Below are 22,379 nucleotides of genomic sequence, written 5' to 3' on the forward strand. Positions count from 1 at the left end.
AGTTGTAATTCTTCGATATTCCTGATTTTTGGAATTTTTAGTTCACTTTTTTAACACCAGACCAAGTGAAAAAGTTAAATGATAATGATAATGTGTATAGACTTTATCTGGTGTCATATTGTCCCAAAAAAATTAACATCACATGTGAGTCAGTTGTTAGGATTTATTCAGAGGATCTGACACCTCAACTTTTTTAAACCCATCTTAAAAACAGAAACTAAAATGAAGGACATACATTTGAAAAAAAAAAAATCAAGATTTAAAATAGTTAAACTAAAAATCCTGTAACTACTATACGTTTTTTTTCTCCCACCCCTAGTTAACAGTATTATCACTGTATTACAACTAAACTACACTTCCCACAATCCTTTGCTGTTAGCAGTAATAGAAAAAATAGGCTTTTCCCAGTGAGCTAATGAAGATAAAATAGTGTTGCAGCATGTCTAAGGATGGTGTGATCATCGCGTCATTGGAATAAATTAGTCCAGCGTCAGGAATCTGTTTAATTAACCTTATTTTGTCTGTTCACTAAGCAGAAGAAGACAGCAGCTAATGCTACGTTTTCATTAACTCAGCTTCCCTTTGATCCAAGCGCCAGAGGAAGAAAAAGAAGCCTCTCTGATAAAGTGAACTCCTTTCTTTATTTAATTGTTGCTCTGTAGACATCCTTTCTTGCCCTGTGAAGCCACGCCACACACGCACACAAGTCCACACACGCTGGATGCTTATTTTGACATGCCTCCCCAAACAGCCAGTGTTGTTATAAAGGGAGAGGAGTGTGTGAGGTTGTGTGGCAGATGTTGACTGGCCCGAGGCGCTGTTTTTCTCCAACTGAGAGTTTTTAATCTTGTGGTAAACATACATTAAGGGCAGGGTGAGGACGCAATAACATATCAGACAATCTACTTGTTGAGTCTGCTTGATCACGTCAGGGTGTGCTGTGTAGACTTTTCATGAACTAAAGGCTGGGAATGAACTCTTTTACTTGGTGACACTGGTGCTTCCAACTTCAGCAGGAATCCCGTTCTCTTACTGAAAATCAACGACAAAAATGAACAGCAACATGGGTTTTGATTGAGCAAAGGTGAGCTCTTCTTTGGTGTCAAATTACACATTCAGTTTTGCCATTGGAGTGGAACGACCCGCAGCATCCTGAGGGATAAAAGTTTTAACAACAAACCTGATGCCGATCTTTCTCTGACACAAACTTGTCCGGGCATTTCTTGTGTTTGGCTCCATCTGTGTTTGACTCGGCTCTTGCACTCAAAATGTGAATGATGAGTTCACTTGCAACTTCTGAGCCACAGAGGTTGGAGCAAGAGACTCACACTTCTCTTACTTGGCATCATAACTCTGTTCCTCTTAGCAGCCATTACCAATCAACCACCAGAAGATGTATAGATGAAGGTTTTATAGAAAAATAAAGAAAAAGGTTGCACAGATTGCAATTTCATACCCTGATTGGATACTAGTAATTTACGCCAGCTAGCTTGTCCGTCTTATTGGAGATAGATCTTTAATTCACCAAAAGGATGGATGGAAAAACAGGTTAATACAGGGGTGGGCAATTAATTTTTACCAGGGGCCACATGAGGAACCTGAACTGTGTCAGAGGGCCACCAACTTTCTTCCATCGTAAAATGCTCTAAATTAAATATTTTGAATAGTCGGAACTGATTATCAGAAGAATAAAGCACTCTGTAAATGTTTATATTAGGTGATGTAAAATTGTGGTGTATAGGTCAAGTAGAAAAAAACAAAACAATTATTGAATCTTAAAATGAAAGAGAAAATGTCTTAAGTTTTCGTCTTTGTCAATATCTGTCATACATGAACTGACTTTTACCGATTGAGAGTGCTGGCAGACTGCCAACACTCCTGAATATGGAGGGAAGCTCCCATTTTTTAAACCCTTTCTCCAGCTGTTCTCCTGGCTTGTGATTTCTCCTGATAGTCCCCAAAATTTAAGTATGCTTCTGTGAGCTCTAATATTTTACTAAGTCAAATCAAGTCCCGTACTTGGGCGTTATATTGAAAACTCAGAAACCATCCACCCCCCTCTCTTAGTTGGTTTGATCCAGAGACGCTGCAGTAGACCGTAGACCTCAGAGACAGAGACAGATAACGGTGCAGCACTTGTTGATGAAGACTTTATCAGAGCCTTAGCTGTTTCCTTTCTTTTTTGGAGAACTTTGACATGACATGTCGTGAGTTAGACTAACGTAGCTCTGCTCTAACGCAGCATCCTCTCCAATCAGGAAAGAGCAGCGTGAATTTTATAGTGAGAAGGCTGACACTAAAATAGTGAAACGCGTATCGTTGTACTGAAGACAGTGCCGTCGCGTACATGCGCTGCGCGTGTACGCGACGGCAATCTCTTGCGGGTTTGTAATAGCACACAGAGGAGGGTGGAGGAGACTGACTGAGCCAGTGAAAGAGAGGGAGAATTCAATCCAAAATGTCTTGTTCAGTGCTTGTGATAGATGGAGTTTTAAGACATATGCACCCGCACGAGTTTTATGTTTATGTTTATGATTGGCCTCACGCGGGCCGGACAGGGACGTACAAAGGGCCGGATGTGGCCCGCGGGCCGTAGTTTGCCCAGGTCTGGGTTAATATCATCTCTTCTTAGCTTGCACCATTTTTTTAAAAATTTTTGAGTTGATAAGTGACTTCCAAGGGATTTTGATCCCCGAAACAGTCCAAAATGTCTGAACATAGCTGCAGGGTGCTAGGCTAGCTAGCTGGATTCACTACTTCATGTAGCTTCTATGCTGTATTTCAGCATAATTAAATAAATATATATCATTATTCTTAAAAATAGTCAACACTTCGGTGATTTGATTTCTTTTTCTTTATGTCTAGTCCTTTGTGACCACAGGGCAACATCTGGTTTAGATAAATGAAGCCTATGAGGAAGTGCTAAAGTTGCTTACGGCTTAGGTCTGAAATGCTAATTTTGGCACTGGCACACACTTAACGTTTTTTTTCCCTAACTCTTTGGTTAAGTAGATATTAGAATCACGAGTTTGTCCAATCAGAGGCCCAGCTTAGCTCATGTGACTCACGTTGCCCTATAGCTGTTAGAGAGGAAGCTCATATCCAATATGGCCTCCACCCACAATCAGCTTCATTACTCTGCAACTGGAACAGACGGGTCACTTAAGACTGTATCCATATTTTCATACAGGCCATGTTTGTGACTCTCTATGTCTGTGAAAAGCACCTTATAATGACTTACTGCATAAGCTGTGCACGTCATGACACACCCTGATATTGACCAATTTGTGGGCAAAGCAAACCCGAAGCCTTGGAAAGAAGACGATGAGAAACAAAAATGCTGGAATGAGACACTGGTGGTTCCATGTACAGACTTTTGTCTTCAATGTTTCCAGTTCCTCTTTAATTTCTATCATCTCAACAGTCATATTGCAGCACTATGTGAAGTTGTTGCTATAACTCAGGCATTGAGTTTGAAGAACCCCGCCTCTCTGTTCCCTTTTAGTAACCTTTTAAAACTCTGATACTGCCTCTAACACTTTGTCCTCTGTTGCTTCACTCTGCAGTGCATCCAAATATTCACCCTGCATGTTTTAGAAAGTGTGAGATCCAGCTTATTTCCAGAGGGGAAGCCGAGTTTATTGTGAAATGCGTGGCATTGCCGCTGTGTGGGAGACAGAATGAATGACCTGGGGGAAGATGAACAGCCAGGCACTCCAAGCATGTGTCCAAATATGTGAACCACACTTTCTACTCCCTGGCTCCAAATCCCCTTTTCTGTGCTTGTTGCACCCACAGATTTAGTCATGGAACACATTGAGAACACAATGCAGGCATGTTGTCAAAGGGTGTTTGTCTGTTGAATGAAGAGCCTCCTTCCACATCCTCCTCATCCAATCACTGTGGATTAAACCCCCGTGGAAGTGTCAGGGAGCTGTGGAGAGCAGAAAGGCTTCACTCATCGCCCTTCGTGCTGCACAGCCCCAGGCGGAGGTTTAGTGTCAGGAGCGGCTGTTCACCTTCCACTCCAAGCAAGGGTTAAACGCTAGATCTGTCTTTCTCACACACAAATGTACCATTTTTCCTGCCCGGGTTCATCCCTCAGGTGTCAGCTGTATCCTGAACCTGCAAGAGTGTAGAGAAGAGAAAATTTCCCCTGGGCTTCAGCCTTTCTTCCTCCTCATCCCAGTTACACAAGATAAGGCCGAGCACATGTCAAAACCCCCCCATACGTGAAGATCGCCATGATGGTACCATAAAACATGTGATGTCAGTGGGAACCAATCTTTTTTGAAAATGTGCAACAGGAATTATCCCTGGGAGTTTGGAAGCATCAAAGCATATCTTTGCACTTTCCTCTTGGGATCAGAGCCGATACATCTCTGGTGTCGACATGTGCTCACATGATTTATTCTTACATTATCAAGGTGCTGAATCGGACTTGACTTAGGGCAACACTGCTAATACTCCTACAGCTACTTATTAGATAGCAGCAGTTCATGGAAAGGGTGTGCTTTGGCTCTGCAGCTCAGCCCTTGTTGGTGCCTGGTAGCGCTCAGCGGACTCCTTCTTTTCACCTACAGAGACGAGTATGTGTCAAGCTTTCATCCACTTAATGCTCTCTGTAGTTTACATTCCATTCCTGTTTAGTACACGCTGCTACTTCAAGTCTAAGCAGATATTGTTGGTTTGAAAGAGGGAGAGCGTAGAAGAGGAGGGGAGGAGGTGAAGCAGGGAGGGCTGGGGGGTCAAGGAGGTTGAGAATTCATCTTATGAAGGATTTCTGCGAGTGCCTCTGCACTGCTTGCTTGAAAGGTCACAACTCGCCGTTTGAATCCTTTGATTGGAATGAGCGATACAGCGTGCTGCCTCTTGAGCGTTTCACCTTTCCATGTTTGCCGATCACACGCTCCGCTGGGAGCAGGAGCAGATCTCAAGCAGGCTCAAGCTCAGGAGATGCTTTAAATGCTAAACGCTAACAGTGTTACATGTTTTCATGAGGGGGAGTAACTAACCCATGAGATCCTCCTAAGCGTCCCGTATGAGCTTGGTCCAGATTTTTATTTTCTGGAACACGCTGGCTTTGCCTTCAAGATGTTTCTCACACATCGTCCTGCAGCTGCATCAGCGGGTTTATTAGCAGAGTGGGCGAGTGGAGTCCCCCACAGGATTCTTCTCACACTGACTCTGACAGGCTCTGGCTGTCACTGAGATGTAACAAGACTGAGAATGCCAGAGTGTGTGTGTGTCAGTGTGTGTGTCAGTGTGTCAGTGTGTGGAGTTGTATGTTTGCTCTGTTATGTTTAAATGCAAAATTTGTCCATCCGATCATGATGCATTCATCATGCATCACTCTATCCATCCATCCATCCATCCATCCATCCATCCATCCATCCATCCATCCATCCATCCATCCATCACTTTATCCCTTAATCCATCCATCCATCCATCCATGACTCGATCCCCTTATCATCCATCCATTCATTCATCCAACCATCTATTCATCCATCCATAGATCAATCAATCCCTTTATCCATCCATTCATCACCTGATTTCTTTATCCATCAATCCATCCAACCATCCATCCATCACTCAATCCCTTTATTTATCCGTCCATCCATCCATCCATCCATCCATCCATCCGATCATTATTAATGCATCCATCCATTCATCCAGCCATCCATCCATCACTCCATCTCTTTAGCCATCCATCCATCCACCCATCAATCCATCCATCCATCACTCTATCCCTTTATTCATCAATTTATCATCCATCCAACCAACCATACATCCCTTTATTTACCTAACAATCCGTCCATTACACTTTTCCTCTATCTATCCATCTATCCATCCATCCATCCATCCATCCATCCATCCATCCATCCAACCATCCATCCATCCATCCATCCACCCATCCATTCATCCATCCTTCCATCCATCATCCATCCATCATCACACTTTTCCTCCTATCCTATCTATCTATCTATCTATCTATCTATCTATCTATCTATCTATCTATCTATCTATCTATCTATCTATCTATCTATCTATCTATCTATCTATCTATCTATTCATCCTTTCTTTTATTCTCATCACCTCATTAGTCTATTATTATTTTTGCCGACATGTAGCTGCAAAAGCTGTTTAAGTTATTCCAGAGTTTGTGTAATTGTCTGCAGTTTGACTCAGATGTGAAGAACGTCAGTCTTTTTTCATGAATTCTGAAGTCTTTTATCTTTATGTATGTCTCAAAGAAAACTTTGACATTTCATATTTTCTCCTTTGATTTGTTGAGACAAAAGCTGGCTGTGCAACAGCAAGAAACTAAAGACCCAGTATCCCTCATATCCCTCAGAAAACCCCTGAATGCTTATCACTTCCTGTGGGTTTGATTTCCTGAATATGAAGGCTCATTTAGCAGCTGGATCTGATGTTTGTGATGTAAGGGCTCAAAGGATACATCTGGGGATGCTCTGTTTTTGTTTCTTTGAAAGATTTAAAAAGTAAAGTAAGTCAAGTAAATCCTGCTGTGTTTATAGGAAAACAGACATGGGCAAAGAGAGTAATAGTAAAGTTTTAAAGGGATGGATTGGCCAAGGGTTTACGTTTCACCTCAGCTGTGGCTGTTAAATCAAATCAAACACCGTGGAAAAGTTCTGCAAAAGTGAAAAACATGCAATCCTGACTCTTTGGCTGTAAATCTAAACCAGATTTCACATGTCAGGGAACTGATTTTCATAGCATGTTAAAAAGACTGGTGTCATACTAAGCGTGCATGGGATATAAACATTATTTACAGTCCACATCTAAAGGCAAAAACATGCCGGTGTAAAGTCAAAGCTTCACAGTGTAGCTTGTTATTCATTCACAGCAGAGCTTAGTAAATGATTCCTCACCACAGTGTGTGGAGGTAGCACTCTTCAGTAAAAGAAAGAAAAGTTCAAAAATAACGCCACATTAGTTACAGCGTCATTACTCTCTGTATCGATGTGATGACTGTAAAACTTTTATGATAGCATGTTTCACTTGGTTTCATCCCAAGATTCAGAGAAAAGGAAAATGGATAATGGACAAAACCATTCTTTAGAGTTATTTGGACCACATTTCTTTGGGTGGTCTTCCACATAAAAGCTGCAGAGGATTGGGAAGCTTTTAATGGCTGTAATCATTTTCTCATCTGAGTTTGTAACAGAGATCTGATTGGCTGTTAATGGCCTGTGGCTGTGGGATGAAATAAACAGGAGTGTGATACAACCTGGATGATACTTTAGAGGTCTGCAAATTTCATCACATAAAGGTAATAATTAGACAAAGTTTTTTCTTATTTCTTTGAAATCAGCACATAAATTCTTTAAGATAATGTCTAAATTTATTGTCACGAGTCACAATTGGTAGGTTGAAATGTACTCAAAATTGCAAGGTAAGAAGGTGATGATTAGCAAAGAGTTGATTTGAAAAGAGATCACAACCCACCACAAAATGTTTTCAGAAGTATCCCAACGTTTCTGCTATTTCCAGAGAAGCAGGTGAAAAATAACTGCTTAGTTCTTGAATACAGAAGTTAGGTTCATTGTTTCCTCTGATAATTACCTTTGAAATGTTCAATGAATAATACAGTTTCCCAATAAGCAGTTGAGAGTTTGACATTTGTTTTTAAGGGTGTATTCACATCTGTGGCTCATTTGCTTTTTTCTAGTCAGGAGAAAAAGTCATAAAATTGTAGTGTTTGTCACTTGGTTCATTTGTGTTCACAAGGCAAAAGTCTGTTGCGCCCAAAGTTGTAAACAAATGTCACGTGTTACTAGGGCTGAACAATTTATCGTTTTCAGATCGAAATCGCAGTTTTAGACAATGCAATTTTGAGATTGCCAAAGCAGCAATTTTTTGCAGCGCTCCTGACTGACTCAGGATCTGTTGTGTCAAGTATTATACACATTCTGTTTTACAAATTTGTAGACAATCTATGTGTTAAAAGTGCTGGTAAGCAGGTCAACAACACAAAGCCTCTGTTAATGAGCAGAAGTTGATGAAAACATTATTTATCATCACTGTAGATGATTAAAAAATTGTGAATTGCGATATCTGCCAGAAAAATTAGATCTTTTCCTAAAATCGCTCAGCCCTACATGTGAATATCCCAAAACTTTATTTGAAGAAAATCGTGAATCGAATTGAAATCACAATATCTGCCAGAAAAATCGCAATTCAATCTTTTCTTAAAATCGTTCAGCCCTACGTGTCACGATTGTTTTTTTTTCTCTCATTGGTCAGAAATCCCATCTGGAAGGCGGGGATTTTCCTATCTTCATTCATTCATTCGTGTTCTTACCTGCCATGGAGCATCAGCAACGTGTGTAGCTAGTTAGCATTATAGAGGTTATCAGGCTTTTCAGTGAGGCTGTTCCACGTGAGCCTACGACTCATTTTTTCTGTTCTTAAGTCTTCTCTACTTCTTTTTCTTCTTCTGTTGTTGAGTCTTCTACTCCTTCTTCTTCTACTATTTTGACTGTGCAGTTGTCAACCGGGCTCATTACTGCCCCCATCACTACAGTGTTAGCCACAGTGTATCAGTGAGTCAGTTGTGACGGTTGCTGGGGAGTTTGTGTTTCACACTGCACACGAACCGCTACAGGGCTCGAATGGAAGCAAGCCAAAACCACCTATTTTTGGCGATCTTGACCCGCTTGTTTTGTCCCGCATCCGCACGATCGCTGTGTTCACATTTGCCCAAATGAACCAGGGTTTCAGGGGGGCTGCCCACTGTTTCAGAACAACTGCCCCAAACGAGCCTGGTGAGAGAATACACCCTTAAATTCACCAAGTTCTTTAGTACCCAGTTTGTTGATATGAATAATTGAGATCACATGCTAAATGATAAACCTTTATGATTAGGCCTATAATGTTTTACATGATACAACTGAAGGCTTCAGATGTGATATTCACCAAGAGTGGGGTTGTAAATTGGCCTTACCTGATTATGATAGACACTGTGAGTACAGGCACACTGCCAAACAGAATCTGGCCAGAAGTTATGTGCTAATTTTCACCAAATTCTCATGAAATTTCAAGAAAACTTTGTCTAATTATTGTGACGTAACGTGATACTGATCTTGGTTATGTTTACTTTTTTCTTACAACCTGTTTCCAGAAAGTTCTGCCTTGATTGGACTATTTACCAGCTGTCCATGGACCTAACCCTCTCGTATTATTTCTTTGTCTTGTTAAAGCACAGCTGGACAAACTTAAGACCCATCAACACCTCAGTTTAGTGTCACTTGCCACTCATCATCCTCTGAATCTGTTCTTCCTCCTTTTGCGGAGCTACTACTACTTTGTGTGGCAGAGAAAACAGTGTTCATTGTGAGCCGAGTAATTCATAAGTAAACACTGGAATTCCTCTGTGGCAGGAATGTGTGTGCCTGCCTGAGTATCACATGTGTTTATGATATTTATGTGTGTGTGTGTGTGTGTGTGTGTGTGTGTGTGTGTGTGTGTGTGTGCTCGTACATGTGCATACCTCCTTGCTTTAAAGTACATGAGTGTTTGCCAAATGTCCCTTTGGAAATTGCAACAAGTTACTAGAGCGGGGAAAACTTCTGAGGTCAGTGTCCTCTGGCTGGGGTGAAGTTCAGAGAATAACAGAGCCGGGTGAGACCTTTATCTTGAGGGAGAGATAACTTAAACACAACAGACATGTCTCAAGTTGACTGGGGGTAAAGGTCGCTGTTCTTATTTTGAGCTACACTTCAGTGCAGTAAGACAGCAGATTCTCATGTAGCGCTTGAAGTTTTCACAGTGAAGAAGGGTGGACAGACTCAACAGACAGACTCTTCTCTGTCGAGTCTATCAAAGGCGACTCCTTGGGTTCAGGTCGGCTTTTGCCCAGATGGCATCAAGCGTGTCCAGATGATACCCCATCCCCAAAGGAGTGGGAAGCTGATCACACCAATGGTTGGCTGGTCGGCACCACTGAAAAGAATTTGGTTAGTCAGCAGTTTCCTTTTGAAAATGCCCCGGGATTGTTTTTGTAAGGGTGTTCAGTAAGGGGAGAGAGGATTTGTGGGGATAGATGGAGTTATTTATTAGCTAGAGCCATTTAAATGGGAAAACTACCATGACAGTGTTGGGTGGAAATAGGAACTGGCGGGCCATGCCAACTGGAAATGCCAGGGGTGGCACCCTGCCACTGTCGTATCTGAACTTAAAGCCGGAATCTGTGCTGGTCAGGACGCAGAGATGGTGAGAGCAGAGATAATAAACCCACATTATGCTCCAGTCTGGCTGCCATAGTGAACTTTATCAAGATGATCAGATATGAGAGCGGCGGCGGGCCGAGCTTTGTGTCTCCTCATTGAGAGTGTTAGATGTGTCTATCAGGTGTCTGCGAGGGGAGGAAGTTCTGTCTTTGAGGGGTTTTTAGAAGGATTGTCTTAGATAATGCTGTGATAGAAATCAGCACTCACATAATCCTTTGGGATGTTCGTACATCCTTACTCCACACTGAGGGGAGCTTTCTGTAATCTGGGCTGAGTTTAAAGAAAACATATAAGAGGAGTGAATGTGTATTATTCTAGTGTAGTCCTGAGGTTTGGGTTCAGTTTTATGAAGACTCCAACTCCAACACTTCACAGGATCCACACAAGGAAAATTTGCTTTCCACTGGAATTGGTTAAAAGTGTTTTCATTATCCCAAGATGATAAACCCGAATGACTTTATTGGTACCTCACATTTGTTTTTGTGCCTCTGTGCCAGGAAATCTTTGTTTTCTTCACTAAAATGTCAAACACTGTAATCTTTTAACCCATTAAGACTTGATGCAACATTTACGTCTGTTTACCTTTAAGGCTGTTTGTGATGCGTATGTTAATTCAGATGGTGCCATCATTTTCAAGACATGTGACAAATGAAATAGGCTGTGTTTCGACAAGATAAACTTTAGGGGGTGGAAAGTTTGTGTTAAGTTTTGCTTTATTTTTTTATTTTTTTTTTGGATGCATTTTTTGGATCCGTTATCCAAAAATAAATGTCACACATGGACAGCTTGCACACTGAATCTTATGCGTTTATTTTTGGATTACTTGCAAAAATTTGTGGTAGGAGAAAAATGGAATCATCAAGAAAGTGATCCTGAGCAGCGGCCGTCAGTATGTTTGAGGTGCCCACGGGCGGGTACACACACAGGTACACAGACACAGACACACCGTCATACACATATTCACAAGTCTTTATTCATTATCTGAACATCGCCAAAAATGTGTAGGGAAAATATGTCAAAAAATGTGAGAATGTGATTTTGCAAGTAGCCTACTGTGTCTCTGAATAGTCCAACTACCCAGGAAACAAGCTGGTTGGATGCGAATAAACACAAAAAACTGAACCAGTTCCAAGAAAAAGTGACTGATGGAAGTTTCGGCATGAGTGTGCAAACATGATTGACAAAACATGGGACTGAATTTCTTCTATAGTGTTCGTTATTTTGCTAAAAAAAAAAACAAGTTATTGGTGTTGAACTAAAATGTAAGAAATACCTATTAACATGGGAAACATTATCTAAAGCAAAGCTGTTAGCATTTTAGCATTTATACAGACTTAATTTACCCAAAGGGCTCATTAGGCTGTTATTTAGCATCACAAAGCTACCAGTGAGGCTAATGCAGACAATGTCCTAATATACAGCGGTGCAACATTTTGGGGGCCAAAAGAGCAATTTTTGATAAATCAGAAACTGGATGATCAGAGCATCAACTAGCAGTTCTTTCAAACCCCAAAAAATCATCCAAAGACATATAATCATCCATGCATGGGCACTAGAGAGTCATTTAGTTGGTAACAGTAAATATCAAGCTCTTGTATAACTTTAAAGCATGGTGTATAAAATGTGTAAGTCTCAGTGATGTAACCCATTGCTTTCTAATACAGAGTTTCAAAGCCGCACAGCCTTGGTCACCATACTGAGAACACTAGCAGTTTTGCACTGACTTCATGTTTCAACTTGGGAGGTTTCTGCTTCTTTGAAAGCTGAATGAAATACAACCCAGCAGCAGTGGGGTGGAGCCGGGCTTTGCTTTTACAGTTCCACCCCTACTGTTTCATTTATATAACACACTGATCACAGATTTCTGAAGCACCTTGTCCTCTGAGCTGCTGCTTTATTGGACATGTTTTTACTGCACAGTTAGGTGACATAATGTTTCTGTAATAGTCTCCTTCCTAATTCCAGCCAGCTGAGAGCAAAGGACTGGTTGTGGTATGCTGGATTTTTTTTGACCCAGGGGGGACGGAGTTTAAAGCATACTTAAACAGATTTGTGTCATTCTGATCTCAGCTTCCCTCTGGCTTTCAGGGTTTTACGGAGTCTGTGTGAGCACCTTAGCCTGTACTTATGGCTGTATTCTAATGTGGGTCAGAGCAGTCAGCTGTGTAGATCTCAGGACAACTTCCTCTGTTCAGATTAGATATGCAAATAGTAGATTTCTTAGGACAATAGTCCAGCCATGAATGCCCTCTGTTAATACTCGCTCTGTTAACTTCTATTTGCATGTGAGCCCTCGACAGGACTTCTAAGAGATAATGAATGGTTAAAGTAAACACATCACAATGCCCATTTCCTTTCTCAGCTTTTGTTTTCCCTCCACCCTTCCAGGGTTCATGTGGAGCACTGGGTGTAACCTTTCTCCATGGAGACTTCAACCCCTATAAATTGCTCTCTGTTTGCTGCAGGTGACTCAGGCCTCCAAGGTGTGGGGAGAGGTCCCTCTGCCAGAGGACTTGGAGGCGGAGAAAGATGTCAAGGCAGGTCGGAGCTTACTGGACGACGACGAGGACTTTGCTGCTGATGAGGCTTCAGGAGGTGGGCTTGTTAGAGGCTGGATTACCACAAACCACAGTGACAGCTGCGCTTAATTCATGGGAGATGTTTTTCATTTAGCATTCCTTGAATTGTTAACCCATTCCAGAGCTGCAAGGCGAGGGAACAGTGCTCAGAAATATGCTTTCAGATACTCGTTCAGATGATTACTTCCTGCATTTGAACACTAAAAGGCAAGATTGTAGAAGAACTGAGCTGTTAGCAGAATTCACGTCCAGTTCCTACAGCAGGGGCTAGGAAAGTTAGTAAAATCTATGGGGGGTGCTGGCTGAACACTGAACACTATCATGTCTATTACAGCTGCTACACTTACATTAAAATGCAATGTTTAATTAACTCAGTATAATAAATAAATGTCTTTTTTTCTTTGTTTGTCTCCCAGTGGTGAATACAACTGGTTAAATTTTAGCTTATGAAGGGGCAGAAACCCCAGTGATGTATGGTTGTAGCCAATCACAGCTCATAAAGTCCTTGTGCACTTTCTCCAGGCTTAGATCAGAGAGTTATAGTGGCCCTGGAGTTAACTGCATGAACAGTTAAAGACAGGAAAAAATATTTTACTGAACATCAAAAACCTTTCTCTAAATGAAAATAGGATAAAAAAACGCACAAAAATATTCAATAAACAAAAAAATTGTAAAAAACAAAACAAAACAAAAAAAATCATTTAAAGAAGAGGCTCAGTGCCACTGAAAGAAAAGTAGGACCAAAATTATTTTGTTATTATTTTTTTATAGAAAAGTCAGAACTTTGAGATTAAAATTTGACTTTTTTTCTCAGAATTCTTTGATTGAATTTAATTTCAGAATTCTGACTTTTTTCTCAGAAAAACAACAGCTGAAAAAATTTTTGGAATGTTTTTTTTTTTTCCAGTGGCCCTAATCCTCTTCTGTAACGATTCATGAAACACAAAAACATATATATATATATTTTAATTATTCATTGATATTTTTTTTATTTCAATATCATTTCTCTTTTTTGAAAACATTTTTGATATTGTAAAACATATTAATACTTTGTTTAGGTTTTATTCAGTTTTGATTTTTTTTATCACAACATTTTTTTGCTCCGGGGCTTTTTGATATAGTAGGAAACTGGTGCAAACATTTTTTGGTATAAGATTTTTTTGTGGAGGGTTTAAATGATCTGTTTGTGTTTAGAAAACTTTTTTTTTTTGGGTTTTGTTTTTTAATGTCAAGTCATTGGGGATTCTTGTTTTTTTGTTCTTTTTTGAAATGTTCTTTTTTGCTTTTTTGCTTTTTGAAATGTTTAGTTGACCTTTAGGGCTTCCATAGCTTGCCTACGGTTTATATCCACGAAGCTGAGTGAAATATTTTAGCCAGATGTTTTGAAAAGGTTTATCACATCTCACACAACAGCCAAAAACATTGTACTTTTTTTATGTGTGCAGTGAACGAATCAACCTTGATCTGACCTTGAACTCTTCTTTGTCTCTCTTTAAAGATCTTCCCAGTGGAGAGGATGACGGGAGCACGCCATGGCCTCCAGTCACTGAGAGCACAAGTAAGCGAAAAGAAGTGTGGTCTACTAAATACCCCCCAATCTGTGACACAAACTTTAGGTGGCTCCGTCCGTGTGTGTATGCGTGACGTTTATCTGTGAATTATGATGCCTTCACATCCTGCTACACCCTCTCCTCCATCCTCGCCCGCCTGCCAGAGCCCGGTCATAACACTCTTTCAGCTTTGCCTCCCAGACGTAAACATCTCCTCTCGCCCTCTTTCATCTCTTTAACCAGCGGCAGAGGTGACAGCACAATAAGATACATGAAAGCGCGTTGAACAATAAAAGCTTCTGCAGATCACCTCTGTTTTAGATTCCATGCACTGCCACGCTTTTTTAAGCCTTCATTTTTTGCAGACTTGAAAGGAATTTATATGCAGGTGCTCCACTTTATCACACCGCACAGTAGCAGGGGGAAATATTTAAGTAATGTATTAAACTTTGTGTGACGAGTCCGGCTCTTAAATCACGCCTGCTGCTTTTTACACTCCTGCTCTTGGTCCATCTTTCTTCTTTTAGACATCCCTACTTTCTTTTTCTTCAGACTGCAGTCAACAAACAACTTTGACTTAGTGCCAGTAGCCTTTCCACTGTGTGTGTCTGCATGCTAGTGCCCCAACAAGGATGCTTCAGAAATATCAACGTATAGACTCATTCCCAACTACCTGTAACAACACACCAATAAGATGTGAAATGTTCTTGATTTTCTTGAGCACAATTGTGTTGTCACTTGTTTTTATGTTAAGGTGCCCAGGTAACAGTTTGGTTTTGAATGGTGGTCTATGGGAAAATGATCCTTTTGGACTTTTAACATTACCGTGGATGGTCACAGGGAGAAATGAAGTGAAGTAATTTACCAATCACACAGTCATAGTGAAAAAAATACGTAGCTCTGAATTGTTTATAATGTTACTAGATTAGGTTAGAAAAAAAGATATTTGACCAACCCAGAGAGGAAAATTGTACGGTGGCCCTGAAGTGCAAAACAGGACAACAACAAAGCAAAAAAAAAACCATTTACCTACCTTAATATGTATTAGGAATGAAGAAATAAGTTATAGTGACAAAAAAAATCATTCCAGGAAATACAAGGCGTCCATAAAGTCTCTTTACTATTTGAAAAAACATATACTTAGTAGTTATCAAAGTTTTAATCATACTGCGTTTGTATATTTCAGGTATCCTGTCAAAAAAAAACCTTTTAACCCTTTGACTTTCACTTCTTTTAAGCCTTAACTTTATTTTTTAAATCCAAAGAATTTTAAGTCTATTTCATTTTTTACACTTTAATTTTCCATCCAGAGAAAAAGACAAAATGTTGGAACAAAAGGATTAAAAAATCTGAAAAATCTGAAAAATTATTGCAATCTGTGGAGATGACCTAATCTGGTTTTCCTCAGGTCAACATATATTCAGGGAGATTTAGCTGCTGAAAAATTGCTCTACAAAAAGGCAGAGCAGCAAGTTAAAGGGTTGAATGAATCCCTAAAAAATGGCTACTCCTCAAGAAAAGGTACAATGTGGTTGTGTCCTCACTACTCACTATATAGTGAATCAGATGTTGTGGACTATATAGTCCACTACATCAGTCAAATTAAAACAACATGTCGGATACTACTCACTGACTCACTCACCAGCCGCTGACTGTGATGTAATTACTCTAACGTCGCTCACGGATGGCTGGGGATTTACAGTTATAACTTTTCTCAACACTGTAAAACGGTATTTACTTCAGTGATAACTAATATCATACTTAGCTTATTTTCCGCAACAGCCGAACATAATAGAAACATTTATTACACATTATTTTGTAAATAAATAAACCGTATATTTGCACAGCAACTTATGCTGTGTTTGAGAATTACAAGGTCCAGTGAATGCATCACCAACTATGAACGGTTTAGCTGCTAACGTCTGTGTTGTTTGTTTCTCTGCTCGAAGTTGTGAGACGCGTACGTTTGAAAGTTAAACAGAGAGACAAGTGTGATTCACTGGCGGTTTTCAATGTTTTTTCACGTTATCAGTAATCATTAATCACGTAAATCAGCCATTCCTTCTGTTTGAATCGCAATGTATGATGGTAAATATTGCTAATACAGTGAGCGTCACTAATACACTACTTTTCAAAATCCCTATTCACTATATAGTGCGATGATGAGGCTATGCTACAGCAAACATCACAAGAAATCAAGTCTTGATGTGCTTTGTGCAACTAACGGTGCCCATATAGGGGTGTTTTAAATTAGTTTTTAAAAAAAACCTTCAACATCTACTTTTTAATTCGTAACAGTTTCCACATTTTCCACCCCATATTCCCTGGTGGTTGTAGCATGCCTCTAGTGGACACTGAAGGAACTGCACTTTTTTCTGCTGTGTTGGCTTCATTGTGATGTGTGACAGAGAAAAGGAGAAAAAGCAGCTCAAACCACTCACTTCTTCATTTCCATTCTCTGTGGCCTCTTCCTGGAGGTAGCACTTTGTATTCAGGGAACAGAATATGTGAGAGGTCTTTCAGGATTTCATAAAGGGCCTGGAGGGACGAGTTCTCTGATGAACAGCGCCCCTAGAGGTAGAAATCTACAGTATAGACTTGATATTTACAGGAAGAAGCAGCCTGATGCTTAGATTATTTTAATATGTCACATTTTTTAATTAACAATTAAGAATACAAATTTTTCACATCGTTCATCTCTTCACACTGTGTTTTTAGTTCTCGGTGTGCAATGGGTTCCAGTCTCAAGACTGATATCATCAAACTGTCTTTTCCCCCAGCAGGAAATTAATTCATAAAAGTGATTAAATGCAAATTTCCTGATAAGTCTCATCATTTCCCTTCTTATTAAAGTCACAGGCCGGTGCCAGACGCTGGTGTCCACAGGTTAGCTGAGCTCATTACGTCATGTTGGAATAATCGTTGTGGTAACGACTCTTTGAGCTGACATCAGAGCTTTGGCATAGGGCATCATGTGCCTTCTGTCAGAAATAGCTCTGCTGGGAGGCCCTGCTGATTTCTGGTCGTTGGAGGCGCCGGTTGACATAAATGCGCGTGTCACTGGCGGCATGTTGTTGTGACAGGTTGAAATGAAGGTTGAGTTTGTTTTCAAAGCGACTGATTTATGAGGGGGGTGTTTTTCTTAGTGGATGATTTCTGCAGCTCTAAGTTTTGTCTCCTGCAGCCATAATGAGGCTGTGTTGTTGTTGTTGCTTCTTTTTGTATTCTGGTCCTCAGGTCAGAGCAGGGTGGGCAGATGAAAATGTACCAAAAGGACCTAAAGTCACAGAAAAACAAAAGCTGGTTTCTTCTTTGTTGTCGGCACAGGACGGGAATATATTTTGTTAATGTTCTCACAATTTGTGGTGTGACATGAGCTCGCAAACATCCCCTCCATTACTTTGGTTTATTGCTTCTGTTTCTATAAACTTCCCGCCTTTTGTAACCACATAAAGGTCAGCTTTGCTTTATTGCAACAATTAAACAAGATGAGGTTGGGATTATGCAGCATTTTCTTCAATATATTGTCTTAGCCATTTGCATTGTCCTCAGAATAATCATGCTGCTGCTGCTGGAGGAGGCAGACCATTTCCATATCTGAGCACGACAGCGAGGGGAAGGAAATTCTGTTTCCTGTGCTGCATGCAGAAACCTCTTTGGACTGTCTTTGTCCTGTTGGCTGTCCAGACAGACTGCTCACCCAAACCTCTGCCTTCCTTCCCTCCTGAGCTACTTTAAAGTTGGAGATGTACAGTTGCCCCCATTATGCCTCGTATCCTGTTGTGATACAATTTGCCGTGGGTGAAGGAATTCCCATTTCCTGATGTCTCAGCTTCTTACGCTGGAGCTCTAAAAAAAAACATCTGGAGTCTGAATGTTGTAGAAATGAGGCTATTCTAAACCCTTTTGTCCATTGTTGTTCTTTGTCTCCTTTTTATCATAGTCTGAAATCTCCTCCAGAGATATTAAAGTTGAGTCCCATGTCCTCCTGACCTCATGTCCTGACCTACACACTCAGATCCCTGAAGAGATTTCTGGGAGACAAAATCCTGCTTATCTAAGTAAGAGCCTTGTCATGTCCCACTGGCTCCCTTACAGATTTTCCCATTGCACCATGGGTATTAAACGCTTTGTTTGGAAACCAGAGACTCAACGTTTACCTCGTCAACTTGGTAGTAGGGATGGGTTTTTAGGGTCAGCTGGGGTTGTGGTTTTCCCATCACTATTTTTGACAAGAAGTTTGGGAATTTGTGCTTTTGGTGCAGTCGTTCCCAAACAAGAGAGGAGTGATGAGTACAGGAAATACAAATAAACACAATATCTAACCCCTGTCACAATCTCCTTCCTTTACAAAGCTTGGAATCATCATAGTTTTATGTTTGGCATTGGCAGAAAAAATTTGGCAAATTTCTCATGGGAACAACCCTCATACCCGGCTCTGCTGCTAATCCCACCGAACACGTTACCTGCAAATGTGGCTCCATTTAAAAGGGAAATATGCTCTGCAACAGGATAAGATTTATTTCTGAGAAGCATTGTTACATCAACTGAATAATCCCCCAAACACAAAGTCCCTTACTTTTTGTGCTAAGTTTAGTTTGGTGGCCTTGTTGTGGAGACACATGATTTATTGCTCAATAAATTCTGTACTTATCTTTGGTTGGTGTCTTTGACATCTCTAATTGCAGCTTGTGTCTGTAACGAGGGATGGGTACCAAATCAGGTACTTATATTATTACCGACCAAATTCTGTCAAAAGTACGTGGTACTGGTTCATGTAAAATCAAAAGGTTCCATGTTTAGGTACCTAAATGCATCCTTGTGACTGTGAGGGAGTGGAAGAGTGATTTTTTTTTTCCATGCTGGACATGAACACAGCATAGCAGGGTTATATATTGAAGAATACAGATGTTAAATTAAAAAAAAACTTTATTATCAATCAAATTGATATTTTTTACCACATATACACAAAAAAAGTACCAAAAATTGGTGCAGTTGAGTACCGGTACCGATTGTCAGGATATGGTATCGGTACTTTCAAATGTGAAAGTTAACCATCCCTATCTGAAACGCTTCATTTTAGTTACTATTTCTTAAATTTTCACCATTCCAGAAGCCTTCTCCTTTGTTGCCATGCTACAAAGTTGTGTTTCTCTCTCAAATGACAGATTAAGAGATGAAATCTTGTGTTTTGGACCCCAAAAGTTGGAAGTTTCAGAAGGGGCAAAACATCTCCAGCAACAAAGAGCAAAACACAAAATATCTCTGGTAGATTTGACTTTTTTCTGTTTAATATTTTCATTGTTGTTTATACAAGAAGAGAAAGGGCACTTACATATTCTAAGGCACAGTGATGTCATCAATTAATATGTTTGTATACACCATTTCTATACGCTTTAAGAGCAGAGAACAAACAACAACCACAACACACATGTATACACAAAAACACACACTTAAAAGTAAAAGAAAAAGCAAAAAGGGAATTAGAAAATAAAAATAGATAAATAAAAATAATAATATGAATAATAATATCTGCACATATACATATATAAAAAAATTAAAAAGATCAATTAGCCAAGTGAAGAAATAAACAATAATAAGATAAGGGAGGAGGGGGGTTGTTATGTTGTCATAGATTTTCATTTTCTTAAAGAAAATTCACCAATCTGTGATGTCACAAGTTGAGCAACTCTTGTGTCCCTCTTGTGTAATGCAAGTATGACTTTTTGAAATGAGTTTTACCTCACATTTTGAAACCTAGTCCAGAATAATGTTGATATCCAACCTTCTAATTTAACTTTTGGCCATAACATATAAAAGCATATATCGCCTCTTCAAGAAATATCATTGTAGTGTCAAAGCTTCAGATAACGTGAAGTGCTTAAGGTAAAAACAACACATATTCTGTCACATTGTAAAAGTTACACACTCACATACTGGATAATGTTACACATATAAAATATTTATGATGGATATAAAATATGGCTCCAGTTAATGATGTGACACCTCTGCTTGCCAGTTTTTAGAGAAACATCCTCTGGGGCTTGTTAGCTTTCCAGGTATGCAGCTGTCAGAAGTAGCTAACGTCAGAACCTGTATAAAAATGTTTGTGGATGTAAACAGACCTTAAAGTGTTTCTGTTACCTTATTAATCCTCAGGGCCCCTTCATATTTTTGAATACAGATCATCTCAACATCAAACACTACATATTTGGTAAGATCCAAAGCCGCCAGGGACACGAGTATTTACAGTAGTGACTGTGATTAATTCAGAGCTCTGTGTCTTGTTGGTTTAAGATTAAACATGCAGCTTGGAGTGTCTCAGTTGATTCAAGAAGAAACCGTGCAGATACGAGTCCTGTGTTTAGTCTTCAGAGACATTTGGCTGAAACTTCAGCCTGTCCTTGATCTAAAGGGAATCTGAGCTACGTCTAACTCTCAGACAGGTCCCTGCAGTCTGTGTCCCCTCAGCTGGTTTCTGTCTAATCACATCAGCTGCTTGCTGAGAAAAACAATCCAAGATCTTATTCTTGTGTTATCTCTTGAGGGGAACAGATGTTGCAGCATAAGTGGTCCATACATCAGGGTAATGTTGCCTGTCTGTCAGTTTGGCCCGGGCAGTGGTCAGGCTGTGGCCAGGCCACCCACAAGGCTCTTTTTCCATGGGCAGTTTGTTAGATTTCACTGGCACAGTGTGCCGGTTCGTGTGTGTGTGTGAGTGTGTGTGTGTGTGTCCTATACTTTTAGGAGGATGAGTGCTGGCAGCTGCAGTTATTTTGGTGAAGTCTTTGTTGTTTCCCTGCTGGGGACCCTCAAGGTGGCTACACATGGACCACAGAGGAAAGTAGATGAAGAGCAGAGCTGTGAAGTTGAAGATGATAAAAGCCCCCATTAAGGATGCAGTCCTGGAACCAGTGATTGATTTCAATACTCACTCAAAAAGTGAGAATGGAAATCACTGGGAAAGGGCCGATCTTTAGGGCAGATCTGCTCACCCCAGTTTTATGCTTTACTGTGCTCATCTACACCAGTAGATCCGTGCACTTTTGCTAGTTGGTGCTAAAATAGCATATAAGAAGATATTGACAGGGCTCATCAATTATTGAAAAAACCAACTGACTAATCAGTTAAAAAACTACACAATCATATAATCACTTCTATTTAACTACAAGCTTTTAATTTGAACTTTTCTCCCTTGAACTCAAAACATCGTATAAAATCATATAAAATGACAGCAGAAAGGAAAGCGATAATGTGAAGCTGGCTCAAACCTTAGCCCCCCAGCCATGCTCAGTGGACGAACATTGTATAAGGGATTTGCACCGTGGAAAAATGACTTTTGCCCTGAGACTTAAAAAACTGAGTTTCAAGAAAAATGGACCAAATAGATTACATACAATAACTCAAAGAACACGTTTTGACCCAATCTGCCTCCTTTAAATATACTTTGAGTGTTGGCTGCTGTCTTTAGTGTTCTTAACTGTTTTCAGATTTGTCTAATTTTATTATTATTATTATTATTATTATTATTATTATTATTATAATTATTATTATTATTATTATTTCATTTCATTTATTTACAGGTTGTGGATTTATATGCTAAACCTGCAGTAATCTGCCTTAGTAAATATAAATGCATAATTTACATGTTTATATTCTATCTATTAAAAAGCAAATTAAAAAGTAAGTAGGAAAAATGATTATAAAAAAGCTCTTAAAAGTCATAACAGCTTTGGAAAAAAAAAAAAAAAAAGACATTAGACATGCAACACCAGAGACAGTCTGCACAGTCTTTAAGCAAGTGTTCATTGCTGCTCGTACCCCCATGATGCTTTGCTCTGTTGTCTCAGTAACAAACATGTTGTCTTGGAGAACTGGCCTGCGCCTTTCCTCTGTAGGAAGTTTAATAGAAAGAAGTGTAGCAGTTTGAATGATCTTTGCTTTCCTGGTTTAGATCTGGGTACAGTATATTTATCTGTCTGTCCATCTACAGC

General features: G+C 39.9%; 1 protein-coding gene across 2 annotated transcripts in view; it reads left to right on the top strand.

Annotated features, from left to right (window-relative positions):
• hspg2 (heparan sulfate proteoglycan 2) overlaps window positions 1–22,379 on the top strand; it is a 139,684-nt gene that overhangs the window by 31,501 nt on the left and 85,804 nt on the right. For both annotated transcript variants that reach the window (XM_074680751.1, XM_074680752.1), the window contains exons 2-3: window positions 12,722–12,851; window positions 14,334–14,393. In XM_074680751.1, coding sequence (XP_074536852.1) covers window positions 12,722–12,851; window positions 14,334–14,393 — 190 coding nt within the window. The remainder of the gene's footprint in view (window positions 1–12,721; window positions 12,852–14,333; window positions 14,394–22,379) is intronic.

Source organism: Halichoeres trimaculatus, unplaced genomic scaffold (assembly GCF_033239565.1).
Source record: "Halichoeres trimaculatus isolate MK-OKI-2021-1 unplaced genomic scaffold, fHalTri1.1 fHalTri1_scaffold_11, whole genome shotgun sequence".
Taxonomy (NCBI): Eukaryota; Metazoa; Chordata; class Actinopteri; order Labriformes; family Labridae; genus Halichoeres; species Halichoeres trimaculatus.